Consider the following 21,238-nt stretch of genomic DNA (forward strand, 5'->3'; position numbering starts at 1 on the left):
ATCCTAGACCAGGTGTGGTGGTGGATACCTGTGATAGTCAGGAGGCTGAGGCAAGGCGATCAGAAATTCAAGGACATCCTTGTCTGCATAGTGATGGGAGGAAGAAACAGGTGGATCTTGGAGTTGCAGGATGGTCTGGGCTACGTAGTAAGTCTCCGCCGAGCCACAGAACGGGAGCAAGAGGCAGGGGAGAGGAGGGAGTCCCCGTGCTTCTGCAGTAAGAATTACATTTGACCAGAGGACCTTGACTCCTGTTCGGTTATCAAATGCTGCCACATCTGTTTCATACGGTGCTGGGGATCAGTCCTACAGCTTCTTCGTGCTGCTGAAGGCGCCTGCTACCAAATGAGTGAATTCTCTAATCCCTATGACTATTTCTTGTTTTGTTTTTCATCACAGCACCCACTACTTTGTGCTGTAGAATGTTTACATTTATTTTACTTTAAAAAAAAAATAAGTTTAGGGGCTGGAAAGCTGGCTCCGTGGTTAGATCACTCGCTGCTCTTAGAAACATTCTGGGTTTAATTCCCAGCATTCACATGATCACTTATAATGGACTGTAACTCCAGTTGCAATGGATATGATACCTTCTTCTGGCCTCATCAGACACAGCACCCACATATCATGCTTACATACATGAAGGCAAAATATTCATAAATACATACATAAAAATAATTTGTGTATCATGACACATTAAAATTTTATTTAAACATGCATAAAAATAACCTAATTTTATTTTACTAAAGTATATATGTGTTCGTGTGTGTGTGTGTGTGTGTATGTGTGTGTGTGTGTGTGTGTTTGCACATTCAAAGATAGAGAACTACTTTTGAGAATCAGTTCTCTCCCTCCCTTGTGGATTCTGGGGGCAAACCCAGGTCACTGGCTTCTGCCACAGCATGTAAGACTTATTTTACCAGTTGAACCATCTCACCCACCATATTTTTTGCTTCTTGCAGCAGTGAGTTCTGAGCCATCCAGGGTTACATGCAGAGGCTCCATGTCAAAACAAGCATCCAACCATCTAGGGCATAGTGCTGCACAGCTGTATCCCCAGCATGGAAGAGGTGAAGGCAAGAGGATCAAGAGTTCAAGAACAGCCTAAGCTATAACTCAAGGGCTAAGCAAGCTTGGGATGCAAGACATTTTCTCTCAAAAACAAAAAGAAAATCATCCACAATGTTTACCATTTACTGAAGTGTTAAAGCATAAATAGAAGGAAAATACCATGTTCCTTCAGAAGAAAAAAAATGCTAATTATCACCCTATAACTCTGCCCCAATATCATACTCTCTTGCCTGCTAATGGAAGAGAGTTTCTCTTGGGTTTTGCTTCCCGACGTCACCCTCAACTCTGAACTGAGTGCATACCCATTTAGATTCCCAGAAACCATGAATGAAACAGCTGGAGGAGGGCAAGGTTAATGCCAGAACATTTGGAGAGAAACCATGTTTGGCAAGTACCAAATGTTCTGAGTTTCTTTTTCTGGGCATGAGAGTTGACAGCCTTATTCATGACCAGGGATGTTACACAATTGGTGCCATCTGGCCAGAGCTGTAGCATCTCTGATGGCACATTCTCCTGTTAGTAGAGCAAAACCAACATAGTGGCACACACATCTGCAATCCCACTGGGGAGGATGAAGCAGGGAAATCAGAAACTCAAGGTCATCCTCGGCTACACGGCAAGTCTGGAGCTAGCTTGGAATACAGGAGACCCGGGGGAAGGGGTTAACATCCAAGTATAAATCCCTGAATAGTTTTGTATTCTGTCAATCTGTAAAGGCAGGTCACTGTGGGCTACAGCTCTTAGGCTCTAGTGCCACCTAGTGGCACACTCGTGTTACCTTGAGACTGTCGTCCTCAAGGCGGCTTTAGGGCTGTGAAGAAACACCCTTCCCAAAGAAACTTGGTCTTCATTACAAATATTTTAAATTTGACATCAGTTACTTTACAGTTCAAAATATTGATTGTCTTTCTGCTTAACAGGGGTTGGAAGTTGACTTCTAGTGAGACTCATTCTGAGAGGAATTTTAAATCTTCTATGAAATCAGAAGAGTGCTCACTGACACCAATTACCTAAGAGGATTTCAAGGACATTTGAATCTTCTAACTTCTCTTAATGCTTGACTCTGTCAACACAGCATCCTGCTTCTCTAAATATATTTGTAATGAAGACTTAACTGTGAATTGAAATATGCATATCTCGTTTATTCCGTTTTCACAAGTGATTGCATAAAAAGAGAGCAGGATAGAGAATACATCAATAGTGGAACAGAAAACAAGCCATCTATTGAACAAGATATTCAGCTCACTGATTGTTAATACCTTCAATGAACAAGAAAAGTGAATGAGCACAAGCAAGCCATACTTCATGTGATCTGGTGCAGTGAGCTCATGTAAGTAAACACACAAAAGACATTGGTCATTTTAATTAAAATGGGAAATTAAACCACTGTGTCAGTTTTTCTTGTCATGCCCTGGCTGCCTATGGCACTTTATACAAGACTCTTTCACAGCTGGTTAATATTTATTCGTACACACACACATATATACATATACATACATATGTAGCTTAGAAAATAATAAAGTGAAACTAATACTGTGGAAAGAAAATGTGGGCAAAGGAAATAAAGTGAAAAGGATTTGGAATGTCTTCCTCCTGGGCCCTCAACAAAAAGAAGCTTGGGGAGGAAAGGGTGAGTTTTGCTTACATTTCGATCACCAATTAAGAGAATGCCCTGCAGCCTTGTCGACAGCCCAGTCTAATGGAGGCATTCGTCCCCTCCCCACAGATGACTGGAGCTTTATGTCAAGTTGACATAAAACTAGTGATTGCAGGACCTAAGTGGGTAATCTTGTCCTCCTTCGGTAACTGCCTCAGTGCCCCCATTTCAGTCCCTACTGCAAAGACTCATCAGATCTCATCCACACAAAATTTTCATGTCTCTCATTTTTGTTACTAAGAATATTACAACAGCCATGCTTGTATCCTTGAAAGAAAAAGAGGACTGGAGTCAGTTTCACTAGGGAACCATTCACTGTACTGTAGACAAGTTATCCACACTCTTGAGCCTCAATTACCTCCTATTTTGGATAAGAATAGTAACATCTGCCTCATAGAGCTGTCATCATTAAATCAGTGAATACAAGACCTGGGGAGATGGTTGACTCGGTAAAGTGTTTGCCTTGCCAGCACAAATACAGATTGACAGCAGCTAGGTGTGACAGCTCATGCCTGAACCCCTGCACCTAGAAGACAAGATTGTAGGTCCTGGGGACTCACTGGTAGCCAGTCTAGCTACAATGCTGAGCTCCAGGGTCAGCAATAAAGCAATAAGGTTGAGGAGTGGAGAGATGGCTCAGCTGGGGGATCTGCTTATCTTACAAGTATGATGAGCTGACTTCAGTCCCCAAAGCCCCCAGAGAAAGCCAAGTGCAGCAGTAGGAGTCAGAATCCCAGCTCTCATACGGTGAGGTGGGGCAGAATCTTGTGAACCAGCTAGCTGGAAGTACACATGGCAGAAACAAACAAACAAAAAATGCAAAAGAAGATGGAAGGAGAGAACTGATTCCTGAAAGCTATCCTCTCTCTTCCTCTCCCTCTCCCTCTTCCTCTCACACATGCACAGACAAAAACACATACACATGCACACTCACTCTCGTACAAACACACACACACACACACACACTCAGGTTGGTGTCCATATCTGGCCTCCACTACCCCCCAGCCCTTTGCAGGAGCAAGCACACACACAATCATCCAATACACACAGAGTGGAGTGGAAGGAGGGAGAGAGAGAGTGGTGGATAGAAAGACAGATAGATAAAAAGACAGAGACAGAGGCGGGTGAGAGAGAAAACAAGCAGTTAACGTTTAACAAGCTCACAATAGTATCCAACACACGCACACGTTAAACAGTACAAAACACTCTAAGTTGCTGCCACGTACTTCCTCTCATGCAAGAGCATCATTGCTTACGTGGGAAACCAAGGGTTCAACTACTTCCTTTTTACTATCTTCCTTTTCCTTTCTTTAATTTAATAAGGTCTCAGATGACTGTGAGCTTCAAATCCTCCTGCCTTCATTGTGTACCATCATGACCAGTTCTTGAGGTGCTGGGGACGAGCCCCAGGGATCCAAGCACGCAAGTCAAGCTTCCAAGACAATATCGCCTATTTTCCTTTTTTGTTTTGAAGAGGAGTCTTCTCTATAACCCTCAAACCCCCCCCCTCCTTCTACCACAGCTTCCTGAGGATTACAGATGTGCAGCAGCATGGCCAGCACTGAGTGACTAAAGTTCACTTTATGGCGTCACAGGGAAGCATTGGGGTATAGTATTCGGGGGCTGCGACACTTCACTCTGTCAGAATAATGCCATGTGTTACCCGGGTTCAGTTAGTGCACTGTGATGTCATAACTTAACATCATGATGGCATAATTCATCGCTGTTATGCCACAACCACATGGTGATGACACAATGGGGCGTATTATTGATTCAGTGAAACAATGGAGTATTATGACGATGTGACGCATTGTGAAGCACTACGGTGTCATAGTGGGTATTCTGGTGTCCATTGGGCATTGCGCTATCACCAGAGCTCTGTGGTATCACAATATCACACGATGGCACAGTGGAGCCTTGAAGCCTCTCGCTTTCCCTTTGTGACATCACACTGAGCCGTGTGATGTCACAATTGAGTGTGGTCATGACACAGTGGTACAACGTGATTGCCTAATGCAATGCTGTGATGTCAAATGGATAATAGAATCCCACAATTCACAATGTGGTGTCCCTGCTTAAATGTGCGTGTACGAGTATGTGTGAGTATGCCTGGTGCACTCAGAGGCCAGTAAACGGTGTTTGATCCCCTGAAACTGGACTTAAAATCGTAAGCTGTCCTGTGGGTGCTAGGAATAGAACCCTGTAGGCTTAAGGCTATTGTGTAATTCAAATGCTTTCTGCTTTCAATCCTTGTTCTGAGAATCTCCTGTCTCAGTGTTGTGTTAACACTGATCCCCAAATGTCACCTGATATGCCAAGAAAGCATATTACTGCCAGTCACTGAGAAGAGAATAGGGCTGGACTTCCTGCCAGCCAGGGGAGGAGATGTTAGAGAAGGAAGTAGATTGAGCCATGGCAGAGGTGTCATGGCAGAGGAGGGACCAGGAGAGGGAACTCAGCACAGAAAGCTACAAAGTGCAAATATCTCTGGGACTTATGCTGGGAGGAAGCCAAATTAGCTTAGAGGTTTAAGAATAGAGTAATAACTGTTCAGTTATTGTGTTGTGAACCTTATTATTAAACAAATATAAAGGAGCCTCAATTATTTGTATGGTAGCCAGCTTAAGAAAGAAACTGAGAAACAAACACACTTTTATAAAAATAACCTTAACAGAACCCAGGTCCTCTGGAAGAGCAAGTGCTCTTAACCTCTGAATCATCTCTTTGTCTCCCCTTGTTCTGTTTCACATTAGATAAGTATAAATGCTCACATTCTAGCTTTTGTAGATGTGAAGGGGTGTTCTATTATCCAAATCACTGCCAAATATTGGCTTGTTGATCTCTGTGGTAGTTTGAATAGGAATGGCCCCCATAGGCTCATATATTTGAATGCTTGGTCATTAGGACATGCTGTTGCTTGAGAGGGATTAGGAGATGTGGCCTTGTTGGAGGAACTGTGTCACTAGGGATGGTCCCAGAGTCTCTCTCTTCCTGCTGCCTGTGGATGCCAGTGTAGAACTCTCAGCTAGCTCTCCAGCACCACGTCTGCCTGCACGCCACCATGCTACCTGCCATGCTGATAATGAACTAAACTTCCGAAACTGTAAACCAGCCCCAATTAAATGCTTCCTTTGTAAGAGATGCCACCATCATGATGTCTCTTTACAGAACACTGACTCTGACGAAGCCCATCTGTAGTAAGATTTTTTTTTCTCTCATCACAGTTAGGTACAGATGTCACTTCCTGAACAGGACCTCAAGGAATGTATGCCTCACTTCATAGGACTTCATAGCATTCTCTGTGCGCAGGTTTCCATGTGCCAAGGCCAGAATTCATCAGAAGTACTTGAAGCATATTGATGTTACTTTATGAGTCAGATGTTAGCTATCAAAAACACCTGTAGAATTGAGGATAGAGCTCGGTGGATGCACAGGGCCTAGGTTCAAGCCGCAGCATTGAGGGCATGGAAAAGATGTCAGGAAAGGTGGTCCATAGCTGGAAGCAGATGCAAGAGTAAGAGCACAAGGTCCTCCTCAGTTACACAGTGATCCTGGCTACGTGTGAGTGTCTCAATAAATTAAAAAATAAGACTTGGAAAATGACTCTATAAAGTACTTGTCACACAAGCATGAGAACCTAAGTTTGCTCCTCAGAACACACGTAAAAAAGTTAAACTTGGTGGTACCCCTGTCCCCACCCTCCCAAGAAGAAAGTGGATCTCAAGTCTTGCTGACCAGCTCCGTGAGAATCTGTCTCAGAAAGTCTGTTCTGACTTCCACACATATGCATGGCCTGTGTGCCCTCCCTCCTTCCTCAACATCATATACATACACACATAAGATGAAGTGATTGAGGAAGAACGGTCTGTTTTACACACCCACACACACAAAGACTTCATAGACACTTAAACTAGGACATTTTGACTTAATTCTAAATTATCTTCATTAGCTTAAACAGGTTAAGGGTTATGATAAGAGATAAAACAAAGATAGTTATGCTAAGGGGTTATAAGGAGAGGAACGTGTTAGAATTAGATTTATGGGTAAGAGAAGGGTAAGGTGTATGGGTTAAGGTTATGGGCCTGGATGGTAGATGAATTGGTCAGCCTGGTAGGTCTCCCTTATCTGCACCACCAGGGCCAGCACTGTTCCCGATAGGCCACCCAATGTCACCATCAGCAGGAAGCAGGGTCAGCTCTCCTGAGGCCCTCAAGGCCAGCTCGCCCACACCCATGCCCCCAGAGCCAGCTCCACTGTGCTGCCCAGTCATGGTGTTGGGCCCACACTTGTGTTATAAAGAAATGAAAGTCTGAAATCATTTGGATTTACCAATGAAGACTCAGGAGCCAGATGCCTGGGTAAAAACCTGATAGCTCAGAGAGGCAGCGAAAGCACCCAGCTGACCTTCCTACCCAGCTCACATCCCAGATGGAAAAAGCCAAAAGCCTGCTATCCCAGCTGATGGACCAGGAGGAAATGGCCTCCTAGCTCACCCAACAGCCCAGAAGGAAAAAATAAATAAAATAAAAATAAAAATAAAGCTAAAAGCCAGAGAGTCCAAAAGTCAGAGAGCTAAAGAGCCAAAAGCTAAAGGCCAAGGATCTAAGGAGTTCCTTCTTTTTCTCCACGCTTTTTTTTTTTCTGTTGTTGTTATTATCATCCATTTATTACAATTTATTCCATTTGTATCCCGACTGTGACCCCCCTCCCTCGTCTCCTCCCAATCCCTCTCTCCTTCCCTCTTCTCTCCTTATGGGCCCCCTAGTCCACTGATAGGGGAGGTCCTCCTTCCCTTCCATCTGACCCTAGTCTATCAGGTCTCATCAGGACTGGCTGCATTGTCTTCCTCCCTAGCCTGGGAAGGCTGCACCCACCGGGGGAGGTGATCAAAGAGCCAGCCACTGAGTTCATGCCAGGGGCAGCCCCTGCTCCCCTTACTAGGGTACCCACTTGGACACTGAGCCTAAAGGCTACATCTGAGCAGGGGTTTTAGAACCTCTCCATGCATGGTCCTTGGTTGGGGTATCAGTCTCTGCAGGGTTCCCAGGGCCCAGGGTTTTTTTGTTTTTGTTTTTGTTTTGTTTTGTTTTGTTTTTTGTTTTTGGCCCTGTTGGTCTCCTTTTGGAGCTTCTGTCCCAAGATCTTTCTATCTCCCCCTTCTTTCATAAAATTCCATGCATTCTGCCCAAAGTCTGGCTATGAGCCTCAGCCTCTGATTTGATACCTCCATCAGTAGTCCTTCAGAGGCCATCTGTGGTAGGCTCCTGTCCTGTTCCCTGTCTTCTGCTTCCATTGCCATGCTGTCTTAAATACCTCTCTCAAAGTCCCTCCTAACTACTTAATCCCTGTCAGCTGGTTTCTCGCTCCACCTCTTCACCTACAGTTAACTTTATTAAAACCTGTGTGCAGAAAGCTCTTGGATTAAAGGTGCAAGGGCTGAGCCACACCATAATCACCTGTTTGCAATAAACAGAAAATCCCTGGATTAAAGGTGTTAAGGCTGAACCACACCAAACAAGAGACACATTTTTACAGTTCATATGTCAGGCTTCACAATGGGATCACAATGGCCCTGTGAGGGCCTGGGCAAGCTCTCCCACTCTCACACCCTCAGGGCTGGTTCACACGTACCTTTGCCGTCAGGGACAGCTCCACTGTGTTGTCCGGGTGACGTGCAGGGCCCACTCTCCTGAGTACTACAGCCAGTGAGAGGGCAGGGCTAACTCTCTCATGACTCCAAGACCAGCTCTCCTAGCTACTGCAGGTAGTGAGGTGGTAGGGGGTAGCAGGGCTGACCCCACACCCACACCACCTCTTGGCAGCTCTCCTGCACTCTCACCCTTGAGCCGGCTCACCTGCATCGCCTCCACAGGTGTCAGCTGTGCTGTGCTGTCCAGGTGAGGTACAGAGCCTACTCTCATGGAAGACAGCAGCTAGTGAAGGCAGAGATAGCTCTCTGGAGCTCATGACCCCGGGGGCAGCTTTCTGAGGGAGGTGTCACTCCTTGGCAGATGAGTGGCGGGGCCAGCTCTCCTACACTCGTGCCCTTGGGGCTGCCTACCCACACTCCCATCGTTACCAGGGCCAGCTCTACTGTGCTGCCTGGTGGAGGTACAGAGCCCTCTCTCCCAAGTGCTGCTGCCTGTGAGAGGTGGAGCCAGCTCTCCAGCATGCCACAGCCAGTGAGGGACGGGGCCAATTATGCACATCCCCTGGACGGCCACGTGTTGAACATCCCATGTTCTCTAGTGGTAATATGAGCCATGAACATCGGCAGGGATCCCTGCTGCTGTGTAGTCATGGACTCAGACATGGCCCGGGGGGTGGGGTGGGGGGGCATCTCAGGCTGGTACCTACATGGCCCTAGATGGCAGGGTTCACCACTCACAGCAGGCTACTCCTCTCCGCCCTCAAGTCTTCCGTTCCACCCCTCTTCATAACGCTCAAGCTGCTCCGCTTCTCTTTCTCTCCCATCCGACCACCGCACACTCACACACTGCGGTGACTCCCTCTGCAGGCCGGCCACAAGGCTGCCAGGCCCCTGGGTGACAGCTTTGATGCCTGCTGAGCGGTATAGCGGCAAGCTGGTATCTGTGGCCCAGCTGTGTCATGTGCCGGGGGCAAGTCTGTGAGCGGCACGGTGGTCCACATGGTGGTCTCTTCCTCCTCCCATGCTGTGCTGCCGGGGTTTGATTTGATTTGATTTGATTTTTATGAGTCCGAGGCATAAGACAGCTTTGGCCACCAAGCCAGGTATCAAACTAGGATGAACAAAGGATTGCCATCTTCTCTGCCCCCTGACTGATATAAAAACAACACCACCAACAAGGTTGTCTCTTTGCCCAATGCTGGAGGGGCAAGGGAGTCTTTCAGAATTCTTAACATGAATGTAGGCGGTGCCGCCATTTAGTTAATAAAATTGGAGTTAACGTTGAATGCAACCGGCTGCTAGCCTGACAGTAAAAGTAGCACAAAATGATAAAAGTATGTTTAGAGGAATCCCAAGCCAAGTTTATTTAGTCTTTTTTTTTTTTTTAATGAAACCCAAGTCAACAACTCAGAACACCAATTTCTAAAACCAAATATTTTAACATGATATAACCCAACGATATACTAACTTAGTACAAGACAATTGAAACGGTGGTAGGAAAATAGTGGGAACCTTTGTTTCCTGAAGTTAAGCCATACCTTATATGTACAGGAAACCACTGCAAACCACGGCACAATAGCTTTGAACCTGGGCTATTTCAGGCAGTGTTCTTGACTTTGGGTGGCAGTGGAACATTAGTCTGTTGTATTTAGAAGTAAAGCTGCAGGGAAGCCACAAGAGACCACAAAGGGAAAGCTCCCAGAAACATCACGGATACATCACTTTTTTTTTTTAAATCATTTTTGATCATTGATGTTAGATCTCAAACGCGGGACAAATGGCTAACTGCGGTTCCAATTTAACAAATCAGTGCAGACCTGGGTTCTCCCAGCATCCCTCAGTCCCTATCCGTCACAGTGTACAGCTGGTATACCCTGCCCCCAACTCTAAACTTCTCCAGCCCAAGGGCTGGGCTGCTCTTCCCCAAATTGTCCTTCCAGATATAACGTAGCCATTTTGGTTCCCCAGCCTTTTGTCTAGCCCTTACTCTGCTGATGTCCTGGCTGTCCTCTCTCCCCTCATTCCTCTCCTCATATGGCCAGGCTTAGGGTCGTATATCCCTGCCTCTGGCAATGTTCTCCCTTCTATCCACAAGAAACCTTTTCCATGGCTACCCAGGAGTAGCCATGTCCTTCCTTTTGATTTCTTTTTTCCCCCCTCTCTCTATTCAATTGCACGTTCAGAGACTTTATACAGTTACCAATTTTTTTTTTTTCCCACAACCCACACTTTCATACAACCGCCTAAACAGAACACAGCGACAGGCCACAGATTAAGAAGTCGAGAAACGTGCTTAGATTTATCCTATCAGGTCATCACGAGCTGCAGTAACCTGTTGCTGGGCAGAGGGCTCTCCAACCTGGGGATCCCACTCCCATCCCAGGCCAGTAGCCCAGCACCCCCACTCCGTCATCCTCGGAGTCTGTGGAACAGACAGACAGGCACCGCGCTAGCCAGCCCGCGCTCCGGTGGGGTCCTTCGGGCCCCTGCAGGACAGCCCAGCTCGAGGTCCTGGTGCGGTCGCGTAGCAGCGGCAGAGACGCGGCCGAGCCGCTCCGGGAGTGCGGTCGCCTGTAAGAGGGTAAACCGGCTGCCTCGGCGGTCCAGGGGCCCTGGTGGGCGAGCGCATCCGCGTGTGCCGGGTCTCTCCAAGCCGAAGCTGAAGTGAGGACAAAGTGCTGGAGAGCCCGCCCGAGAGTTGGGGCGGAGGGAAGGCGGAGACCGGGCCAAGACCAGACCGCAGATCGCTCGTCTTTACGGGAGAGGGAGGTTAGGCCTGATGGGCACCTAAAAACGTTTATCGCAGGAAAGACAGCTTGCCCCCGCAGGCCATGAGTACAGGGACAGTCACTGAGGGATTCCACCGTGAGTCGATTAGACGGGGTTTGGCTTTCGAACGGATGACTTCTTGTGCAGGATGCTTACCTGCAGTCACTGCTGGAGCTTGAGTTCCTGTGTGTGCCCGGGCTGGGTAGAATACACTACTGCAAGCACGGGACCCTGTTTTTTATGCCAGGCTAGTTGCTGTCTTTTGTGCCAGGCTAGTGTCCACACATCTGTCATAGCCCTCACTGCAGCCGATTGAGCCCGTTTTCAGTGTCTGCTTATGGTTCATGTTCAGTGAGTGTGAGTTCCTGCTTCTGCGCCAGAGTGTAATTGCTCTGCACCCAGCTAGCGACGAATCTGGGCTGTTGTACATTCTTAGCAGTGTTTCGCCGAGGTGTAGTTGGGCATGAAAGGAGTGGACCAGGCTAGAAGTAATGTAACACGCCGGTGTTGACATTGGATAGTGACGTCTTGTACTCACGAAAATAAGTGTGCACAGAACCAAAGTACTGTTTGTGTTTAACATGTAACGTTCCTGTAGGACCAAGTCTCCTATTTACAGACCTGATGAAAATGTAAGCATCTGAGTTCAGGCAGTGAAGGACAAAAAGCTGGGTGTAGGAACGGTTTGTATCATCTACATTTAGGAAGCATACCAGAGCAGCAGGTCTCAACCCGCAGTTACAGGGGTCACCCAAGACCGTGGGAGAACACAGATATTTACATGACGATTCATAATAGTAGCAAAATTGCAGTTACAAAATAGCAACAAAACAGTGTTAAAGTGTCACAGCATTAGGAAGATTGAGGACCACTGTAATAGAGGTTTTAAAATAACGCAGGAACGTTTTGAGGAATACCAAGGTGAAGGGAGCGTGAGGCAGCTGCTGATGGCAACAAGGTGGTTAGGAATATGGGTCAGGCATCACAGGTTATATGATCAGCGTCAGCTTGTTTTTACCAAGTATCAGACCTACCATGTGACTTAGGCACTATTTGTTGTTTGTTTCTTTGTGTTTTACAGGTAAGAAAACTTGTATGTTGGACCTGTAAATCTAGCGGGGAAGGTAGGAGGAAGGGTGTAGCCTGAGCACATCTGCAGTAGAAACTGACAGGAAAATCTAGAGACAAAGGATACAGCCCTGAGGCTCAGCAGCTGGTGGTCAGGTTGTCAGGATGTGTGTCCGAGGGTCCTCTCTCATCACCTGTTCAGGAAAAAGAAGAAAGTAGGTTTAGTTGAGGGGAGTTCTGGTCTCTAACAGTGGTCTCTTGTTGGCTTTTCCAGAGTGACAAGACCCCAAGGCCAGCTCTTGTCTACGTCCGGGAGCTAATGGCAGGGGACAGAGCCAAGCATAATGAGCTGGACCAAGAGAAATATGATGCCCATGACAACGTGAAGATCATCTGCCTGGGGGACAGTGCAGTGGGCAAGTCTAAGTATGTTGGAACATTAGGGAAGAAAAACCAACCCTAGAATGGCTCTGGGTTGATTAGAAGAGAGGAATGTATGTGCTTTCTATGAGCTTGTGAGGGGGAGCCTTGATGGAGCCCAGCTGTGCAAGGGCGAACAGTTATGGATCGTATCCATAACTGCGTCCAGGAGGAAATGGGGGAGAGTCGAGGAGTTAGAAACCAGGGAGCTTTCTGGGTCCTTAAACTGTAGACTGGCTCGCCCGGGACATTGCTGGAAGAGTAGAGTACAGAAGCAGAATGTGTGATAGCGCACACTTCTGAGGGTTGAGGGGTTGCTAGAGTGGAGCAGTGGGAATGGAGAGGGAAACACGATAGGCAGAAGGTCAGTAAAGACGCTTTCTGGGAGGGACTGCCTGCCGTTGAGAAGCATAGCTAGCAGTGCTAGCTGGCTGTGATGATGTTAAAAACTGGCTTATTCTTCCGACTTCAGTGCCTGCCTGTGCAGGGGTAGAGCTCTCCACCTGGAGGAGTGAAGGAAGGCTCTGCGGGCCTCCCTCAGGCATCCTACCTCTCACCCATTCAGGGTGAGGTGGTGAGTGTGCCTGCCCATTTCTGCCTTCAAAGGATGAGGGTAGAGTTGTTCCTACCTAAATGTCTGGTTTTGTCTTCCGTCCCTTGAGTTCCCAAACCACCTTCAGACTCAAATAGCGATGAGTAGTTCTAGAGGCCTTGCTAGTTTTAGGCCAGCTTCAATCATCTACCTAACATTGATGCTCAGCTGCAGTACTTTATAGTTGTTCTAACCTCAGCTGTATCCCATGGAACTAAAGTAAGGCTTTGGAAGCTTACCCAGTAAATATCAGCCCCTTGTCCACACTTGAATTTAGAACTGTCACAGAGAACAGAAGGGGACCAGTTGTTGGCTTACTAACTGATAGACCTTTAGGGAAATGTGGACTGGAGAGAAGGCCAAGGAAGGCCTGCTGTGTCAGCACTAGCCTAGCTTAACGCAATTACAAACAAACAAACAAAAAAACAACTCTAAATTGTTAACAGAATGTCAAAAGACTAACGCAGTTCTAGCCCCTAGGACATTTTGAAGACAGGTAGTTCCCAGCCCCTTTCATACCTCAAGCAGAATGTTAGAGAGAGAGAGAGAGAGGGAGAGAGAGAGAGACCATGATAGAATCTGTGTCTAGAGGAAGGTTGGTAGTGAGAAAACTTTGTTTCGGTTTCAGTGGGACTCAAGAATTCTCTGCCAGGTTCAGTACATGTAGGCCCAGAGGCCCCTCTTCCAGGTGATACTGGACCGCATTGTATTGACATTTAAAATTAACCACCTTAGGAGTATTAAAAAACTGCTTTAATTTAAAACTTATGTATTGTGTGTGTGTGTGTGTGTGTGTGTGTGTGTGTGTGTACCTACACATAATGATTGTTATGTCTTTCAGGGAGGTGCAAGGTTTGTTGTTTTGTTTTTGTGTAGATTTGCTGTATGGACTGATTACCAATCAGTGGTTATAATAGCAAGGGAAGGTTTCAAGGCTGCCCCGTGGCTCCAGAATATGTACTATATAAGCTTATTAATTGCTCACATTTATGTGTTCAGATACTGCAGGCACCAGTCTCTGCCTTGGACATAGGAAGGTAGAAGTAGACTAATGGTTTGCAAACTGCGGGTGCCACATATTCTGTTCTGATAGAGTCACTAAAGCAAATTAACTGATGTTCATGTTGGGACTGTGCAAAGGAGAGAGGGATGGAAGAGTGTAGGCTGAAGTGGAACTTCTTGCCTATTTCAGTCACCTTCCCACTCAGATGGCATTTGAGCAAAGCCCTAAGCAATGGCAGAGCCTTGAAAAATGACTATTGGATGAAGAATATGGTTTTCTGGGCCTCAGTTTCCCATGCATCGACAGGGGTATACTGTGTAGCAGTGTGTGATTTGGAAATAATGGATCGAAGAGCCCCATGCAGATTGGCCCTTAGAGTGACCAGTAGTTTGGCTCTGTGGGCTTGGTAAAATGGTGATTCCCATTATACAGGCTCAACTAGAAGCCGTGTGACAAAGTTCAAAGGAGGTAGGAAGCCTCAAGTAGCTTCCAAGTTGTCAGCCCAGTGGTGATAGTGATAAAGTAGGGACAAGAAGATAGAGATGCTACGTGATCTGTGACCACGTACATTTCCCTTACAGACTCGTGGAGAGGTTTCTCATGGACGGATTGTATCCTTAAAGGTTTGAAATGTCCTTTGTTCCTGTGGCTTTTCCCGCTCTCGTGCATCCTAACTTCCAGTCCATTCCTTTATCCCAGCAGCCCAGGGAAGTCCAGTGGGTTTCCTTCACACTGGCTCCTCCAGGCTGTTGCTGCCGCAGCTGACTTACATGTGGACTTCCATGAGGAAGAACAGCAGGCAGCAGGCAGCATGCATCAGTGCCGGATGCAAACCGTGCCTCCTCCATAGTAGCTCTGACCTTGGGTAAATCATTCAACCTCTTTCCTCAGAGCCTCAAAAGTCCTCAGTAGGAATCAGCTTTATGAATTGTGGGGTATCTGCTTTTCCCTCATCCCGTGAGCTGTTGCGTTGTACAGATTCAGACCTAGAACTAAAAGCTCCTTTAAAGTTCCCCAATGGACCCCCGAGGGCTGCATGTGAGAACTGCAGAGCCTGATACACTCTCCCTTGACCTTAGCCCCAAAGACTGATGTCACTCACTCAGTCCCAATCCCCACCTGTGTTGTTTCAGCTTTGTTACATTGTCCAGCATATTTCAGCTTCGTGAGATGCTGTTCCCCAGGTATCTGTTAGTGTATCACACACAAATGAACTTCAGTTTCTTTGTCAGCTGCCTGACCTTTGGGTGGTTTTTACCATAGGACTCTGTCCACGAAAGACTTAAAGTACACACAGTTACATTTTCCAGCATCATGACACCACTTCTCTGTAAAATCCTGCCCCATGTTACCTCACATTTAGGTATCCAGGACCTTCTCCCAGCCCCTTCCTTAGACCTTGTGCCACTGAAGCTGCCTCTGTCTGTAGAATTCATTCAACTTGGAGTCTTCTTTATAAAGAGGACAGAGTCAGGAGGATATCCACAAGTTGGAGGCCACAGGTTTTATTGGAAAACCTGTCTCAACAAAAAGAGGATCAGGCATGGTGGCACCTACCTCTAACCCCAGCACCTAGGGGAGGCAGGCAGATCTCTGTGAATTTGAGGCCAGCCTGATCTACATGGTGCGTTCCAGGCCAGCCAGGACTATACAGTAAGACCTGTCTCTAAAAATTAAGAAAAACTAAGGAGGGGCCTCATTCTATCACACAGACACCCCTTCCCCGTTTCCTTACCTCTTTTTATTCACCGTTGCTCCTTAACCTGCATCCAGTCAGCCACAGCAACTGTCCACATATGCCCTGACTCTGTATAAGCACAAGGCCACAGTAGACGGCAAGACCATCCTTGTGGGTGAGCAGATGGGCCCAGGCCTCGCTGAGCAGGGGGAGGGGTGTTAAGAAAGGAGGTTCACGGGAGAGGGTGAAGAAAAAAAAGGGAAGTCAGGGAGCATGAAAGGAGGCACACAGGGACATAGAGTGTCACAGCACCCAGGCCAGGACTAGTGTGCAGGGCAGGATTTACAAACTCAAACACTGTAAAACTGTTCCTGCCAGAGGGAAAAGGAGCACAGAGGCCTTTGATGGGGAGGAAACTTTCCTCATTGCAGGGATTAACATTCAGCTAGCATAAATGAAGCCTGTATCCTACTCAATTGTAGGACATGACCTTCCCATGGGGTCACTAGGCCATATATCCTAACTGTCCACCATCTGTTGAGATTTAGATCTTGAAGGGCCCCGTCTTCAGTGTGGGGACAAGGAGCACTTACAGTCCCCTTCTGGGACTCCCTGTCTGCACTGTCCTTCCTTCTGGTTCTGTGTCTTCCTACATATACCATTGCACACACGTCTCACAATACATGCATGTTTCTGCATGGAAATGCTTGGAGGGACATGGGGGAGTCTCTCTGCCCCACGAGCAGACAGAGTTGTGTTCATGTTGCAGACTTCTGGGATACAGCAGGCCAGGAGCGGTTCCAGAGCATGCATGCCTCCTACTACCACAAGGCTCACGCCTGCATCATGGTATGAAACCAGCTGGGTGGAAGAAAAAAAAAAAAAAAAAAAAACTGGCACCGGGCAGTTCTAGCCTGGGGGTTAAGGAGACAAGGGGCTCATCAGTCCTCAGCCCCACTACCAAATATAGATGTGCAGGAAAGAGTTCAAGACTACCCAGATGCTTCACCCCAGAGCTCCTAAAGAAGAGCACGCAGAGGAGCTGCCCTGAGATGCGGGCAGAGAGGCTGGGCCCCACAGCCATTGTAGTGTTGAAGGAAAACATGGTGACACAAGTCTACAGCTGCTTCCTGACGGAACACACCCACAGAGTACCCTCCGCTCTTACCCACTGCTTCTGAAAGACCTTTAACTCTCAGACCAGCCCTCACCTCCCTCGCAGTGCTACCTAGGGTAGTTACCATGGGTCCACCAGTAATGGCTTCGTTCATAGACTGCACGAAAGTCAGGGTGTTTACAGCTCGATTGAGATCGTGGAAATCTGTCTCCTGGGAGTTCCTGCCTCTTGAGCTCCCAGGCTCATTGTCTAGGCCACCATTCTTTTTAAATGTGAATTGGTGTTTCACCTGTATGTGTGTCTGGGTGAGGCTGTCCGATTTTGGAGTTACAGACAGTTGTGAGCTGCCATGTGGGCGCTAGGAATTGAACCCAGGTCCTCTGGAAGAGCACTCAGTACTCCCAACCACTGAGCCATCTCTCCAAGCCCTAGGCCACCACTCATATGTGCTGAGAAGGAATTTGTTGTTTTTTTTTTTTTCTTTTCATTCACAGATAAAACATTTTCATTAATACCAAGCATCCATGACACGAGTCAATAGGCTGATTTGAAGTTCGGTTTGGATTGGGTTTGCTACTAGGGAATAAACCCAGAACTTTGTGCATCCCTAATATGTATTCAACCACTGAGTGGAACCCTAGTCCAGTAGTCTAGTTCTCTGAATGATGAACCCTAGGGATCGTCACGCAGAAAGAACACTTTGTCAATTAGAGTTGACATGGACTCTCTCACAGAATGGCAACTCAAGACTGAGTGTCTAAAGAGAGCCAGGTAGAAGCTGAATTTGGTGATAGCTCTGTGAGTCGCTCTGGCCCTATTCACAAAGGAAAGAAACAGGTGCTGCATGTCTGATAAGAACATATGTGATGGGTAAGGGGGCACCACTGTTATGTCTGCCTACAAAATGTAAGTTTGCCCTGGCACCTCATACCATTTGACACCACCTCCCCTTCCAGCCCTACTGCCTACAGTATGCACACTGCTGCTCTCTCTATGGATGAATGGGTACCCATCTCATCCATAAAGAGTAGCACAAAGGGGATACAGAAGGGACTGGTCCATTCTGCTCACCATCCCCCATGTGCTCTTCCTCAGCCCTCTGCAGTTTATACCCATTCAATGGAAATGTTGCTCCTGGTTTCGTCTCCGATAGATGCCACTGTCTCTGTGCAGCCTTCTCTGATGTTTTATCGCTGCTCTTTCCTGTCTGCATGCGCAGGACTCTTGACCACATGTGGCACAGAACTGATAGTGCTGTGCACAGAAAGGCCACCTGGAGGGGCTTGTCAGCAGTGGATGAGAATACTGACTCATAGCCTGTCCCTCCACACTCAAACACAGCAGCCCTTGAAAACTTGAAAACTTAATTCTAATAGCCAACGGTTCTAAATAAAAGAATGCGAAATAAGGCAAATGGAGCACTGTAGCCCCAGAAGTCACACACAGATGTCCACGGAGGATGGGGCAGGGTGGATATCCACCATTTTAGTGTCAGACCTGCTCGGGTATTTGGTTTGAGGTTACCGCTTCTGCCTGGGACTGGCTTGGCCTGTGGTGCTTGCCCATTGGTTTCTCTGTGGCCCTCTTCTGAAGGTGCTGGTCAGAGTTTACATGCACCTGTTTGGGTGTGTGTTATCTGGGACTGGTAAAGTGTTTTGACACATCTAAACTATCTTCTGTCCTCTGTAGGTATTTGATGTTCAGAGGAAAATCACCTATAAGAACCTGGGTACCTGGTATGCAGAACTTCGGGAGTTCAGGCCGGAGATCCCATGCATCCTGGTGGCCAATAAAATTGATGGTAGGGTCATCCCTGCACCTGGGTGACAGTAATTCCTAGGGACCCAGCACCACACATTTCCTTCTTTAAAAGAATGAGTAGCCTTCATTTTTTTCCTTCCCAAGATAGTCCCTTTCCGGTAGGGATGCCAGCAGCAAAACCTGTCATCCCAAGACACAGATCCCTGGTAACCGTTTCTAGGCCAGTCCATAACTGTCCCTTCCCAACTTCCCAGAGCCGCACAGAGCCGCCCAACTCTCCCTCCAAACTCTTCCCTTTGCCTGGGTTGACAGGACAGTGCCTTACTTCTCTCTGCAGCAGACATACAGATGACTCAAAAGAACTTCAGTTTTGCCAAGAAGTTCTCCCTGCCCCTGTACTTTGTCTCAGCGGCCGACGGTACCAATGTTGTGAAGGTAATGGCAGACCATAGGCAGTCCGCTGAGTGTCTTATGGGTTCTAGAGTCACAGGGAGGAGAAGAGGGAAAGGAGGAAAACAAGGACAGTGCACAGCTGGGTGCAGCAGAGAAAGGGGGGTTAAGAGGACCACATTTGGTGAGACAAAGTCCGCTGACTGTGTGGGACCAGGGTGATGGGAAGGAACATGAAGAGTGAGTCCGCAGGTTATGAAGGTGGAGTCCAGGAACCTGCCCACTGCTAGACTCCTGCCATTTCTGCCTTTTCTTCAGCTCTTCAATGATGCGATTCGATTAGCTGTGGCTTACAAAGAAAGTTCCCAGGACTTCATGGATGAGGTTTTACAGGAGCTTGAGGTAAGTCAGGCCCCATGTATAGCCAGGTACAATAGAAAAAGTAAGTGACTTCTTCAGAGATGTGAAATATAACCCAACATATGAGGTTTTGCCTGCCTTTGCAACCCCTAACTACCTCAGAAGTATACTTGGACAAATGCAGGGTCAGGCCTCACCTATGGCCTTGTTCACAGAACTTCAAGTTGGAGGATACACCAGAACTTCAAGAAGAGGATACACCAGACCAAGAGCAGAGTGGCATGACCAAGAGCCCATCTCCTTCTTAATCAGGACACCCACGCATGGCTGAGTTGGGGTACTGGAGCCGTTTGGAACACCCTACATCTCTGGGGAGGCTCTCCAGGCTACCCCTGCTCAACTTCCTGAAAACACTGTTCTGTGGTACATGATGAGGTCAACACAAACACTAGACAGGCGTGCTATCCCAGCAGCTTCCTGCAGCAGGATGAGGGATCCGTGTTTCTCACATGTGCCCACTCCACTGCAGCCTGACAGTGCAGAGACAGTGAACATGCTCATATGTCTTCTCAGTAGACATTTGGGTGTTTGTTGTCTTTCATCCCAAACTGACCTCAGGGACTCTCCCTTGCACTTCTGCTGATAGGATGATGGCTAGCCCCTTACTACTCTGTTCCTGTCTCCCAACCAACTTTTACAACAACATTTGACAGACAACTGTTCATTACAGATTTTTTTTTTTTTTTTTGAGCACTGACTATTTCAGGATTGAGAGCACAGGAGCAGGACTCTGTTGCAGTCACGTGAAGACATAAGTCTAGCCATATCTGTCCATATACATTACTGTTCCCCACCACGTGAGCATGAGTTTCTTTTAAAGCCTTCCATCTCAGGGTAGAAAGCTTCCCTCCACTTCTCAAGAGGAGTTAAGCACTGCGTCTTCTGTGGGTGGCAGAACACGGCAGAGAAGAGCTGCCTTCCTTTCTGCAGCTTGCTTTTATGATTGTCTTGAGCATCATTCACATTGTCTCCATTATTTTGTTAGTACTGTTTCCTTTTTTTACAATAAAGATTGAGTTTCATAAACACTAAGTGTCTTAGTTACTTTTCTATTGCTGTAACAAAACACATGACCAACGCAACTTACAGAAGAAAGCATCTAATAGAGGCTCACAGTTCCAGAGCGTGAGTCCAGGACCATCACGCTGGGGAGCATGGCAGAAAGGCATGGAGCCAGCACAGGAGCTGAGAGTTCATACTTGATCCACAAGCGCAAGGCAGAGAGAACCGATGGGAATGGTGAATGGCATGATCTTGAAGCCTCAAAGCCTACCCCCAGTGACTCACCTCCTCCAGCCAGGCCACACCTCCTAATCCTTAACAGTCCCACCAACTCAGGCACTCAAATGTACTAATGAGAGCCATTCTCATTAAAACCACCACACAGACTGTGTGAACTTTGTGGTCTGAAGAACACAAAACCACCAACCACATTGGTGAAGGAAGACTGCCTTGATCTGCTCCATGCTATTGTCTGAGTTACCTTGATTGACTACAGGAGGCCATTTCAGTGGAATTTTTAGTTTGTGAGTTTTTCAACTATTGAGGTCTGAGGAACAAGCATGTTTCCCCTTTAAGTGATACTCAAATGTTCAACGTTAACTTCTGAGCAGGGATTTTCAAGAATGAAAATGGTCTACAGAGT

General features: G+C 47.2%; 1 protein-coding gene and 1 non-coding gene across 6 annotated transcripts; one reads left to right on the plus strand and one right to left on the minus strand.

The window, feature by feature from the left end:
- Positions 1–9,436: 9,436 nt before the first annotated feature.
- Positions 9,437–9,581, minus strand: LOC132656114 (small nucleolar RNA SNORA48). Its single transcript, XR_009594055.1, has one exon. It is a non-coding gene; the product is annotated as a small nucleolar RNA SNORA48 (small nucleolar RNA).
- A 989-nt stretch (positions 9,582–10,570) lies between these two features.
- Positions 10,571–20,619, plus strand: Rabl2b (RAB, member of RAS oncogene family like 2B). 5 transcript variants are annotated; one of them, XM_021664327.2, is made up of 9 exons: positions 10,571–10,948; positions 12,487–12,638; positions 14,809–14,838; positions 16,001–16,080; positions 16,675–16,754; positions 18,712–18,823; positions 19,121–19,218; positions 19,492–19,575; positions 19,749–20,619. In XM_021664327.2, the coding sequence occupies exons 2-9, from the start codon at positions 12,532–12,534 to the stop codon at positions 19,839–19,841; spliced, it is 684 nt and encodes a 227-aa protein (XP_021520002.1). In that variant the 5' UTR covers positions 10,571–10,948; positions 12,487–12,531; the 3' UTR covers positions 19,842–20,619. The 5 variants fall into 5 exon arrangements, with proteins under 5 accessions (XP_021520002.1, XP_021520001.1, XP_021519999.1 ...); XM_021664326.2 differs by having other exon boundaries at positions 10,572–10,956; XM_021664324.2 differs by having other exon boundaries at positions 10,577–11,144.
- The last annotated feature ends 619 nt before the right edge of the window (positions 20,620–21,238 follow it).

Source organism: Meriones unguiculatus, chromosome 8 (genome assembly GCF_030254825.1).
Source record: "Meriones unguiculatus strain TT.TT164.6M chromosome 8, Bangor_MerUng_6.1, whole genome shotgun sequence".
Lineage (NCBI taxonomy): Eukaryota > Metazoa > Chordata > Mammalia > Rodentia > Muridae > Meriones > Meriones unguiculatus.

Excerpts from the sequence above, each read along its gene's own strand:
- Rabl2b (XM_021664327.2), top strand. The coding sequence starts at position 12,532 with ATGGCAGGGGACAGAGCCAAGCATAATGAGCTGGACCAAGAGAAATAT. Across the intron at positions 16,755-18,711 it reads AGGCTCACGCCTGCATCATG|GTATTTGATGTTCAGAGGAA; the intron begins GTATGAAACCAG and ends TGTCCTCTGTAG. Across the intron at positions 19,219-19,491 it reads ACGGTACCAATGTTGTGAAG|CTCTTCAATGATGCGATTCG; the intron begins GTAATGGCAGAC and ends CCTTTTCTTCAG.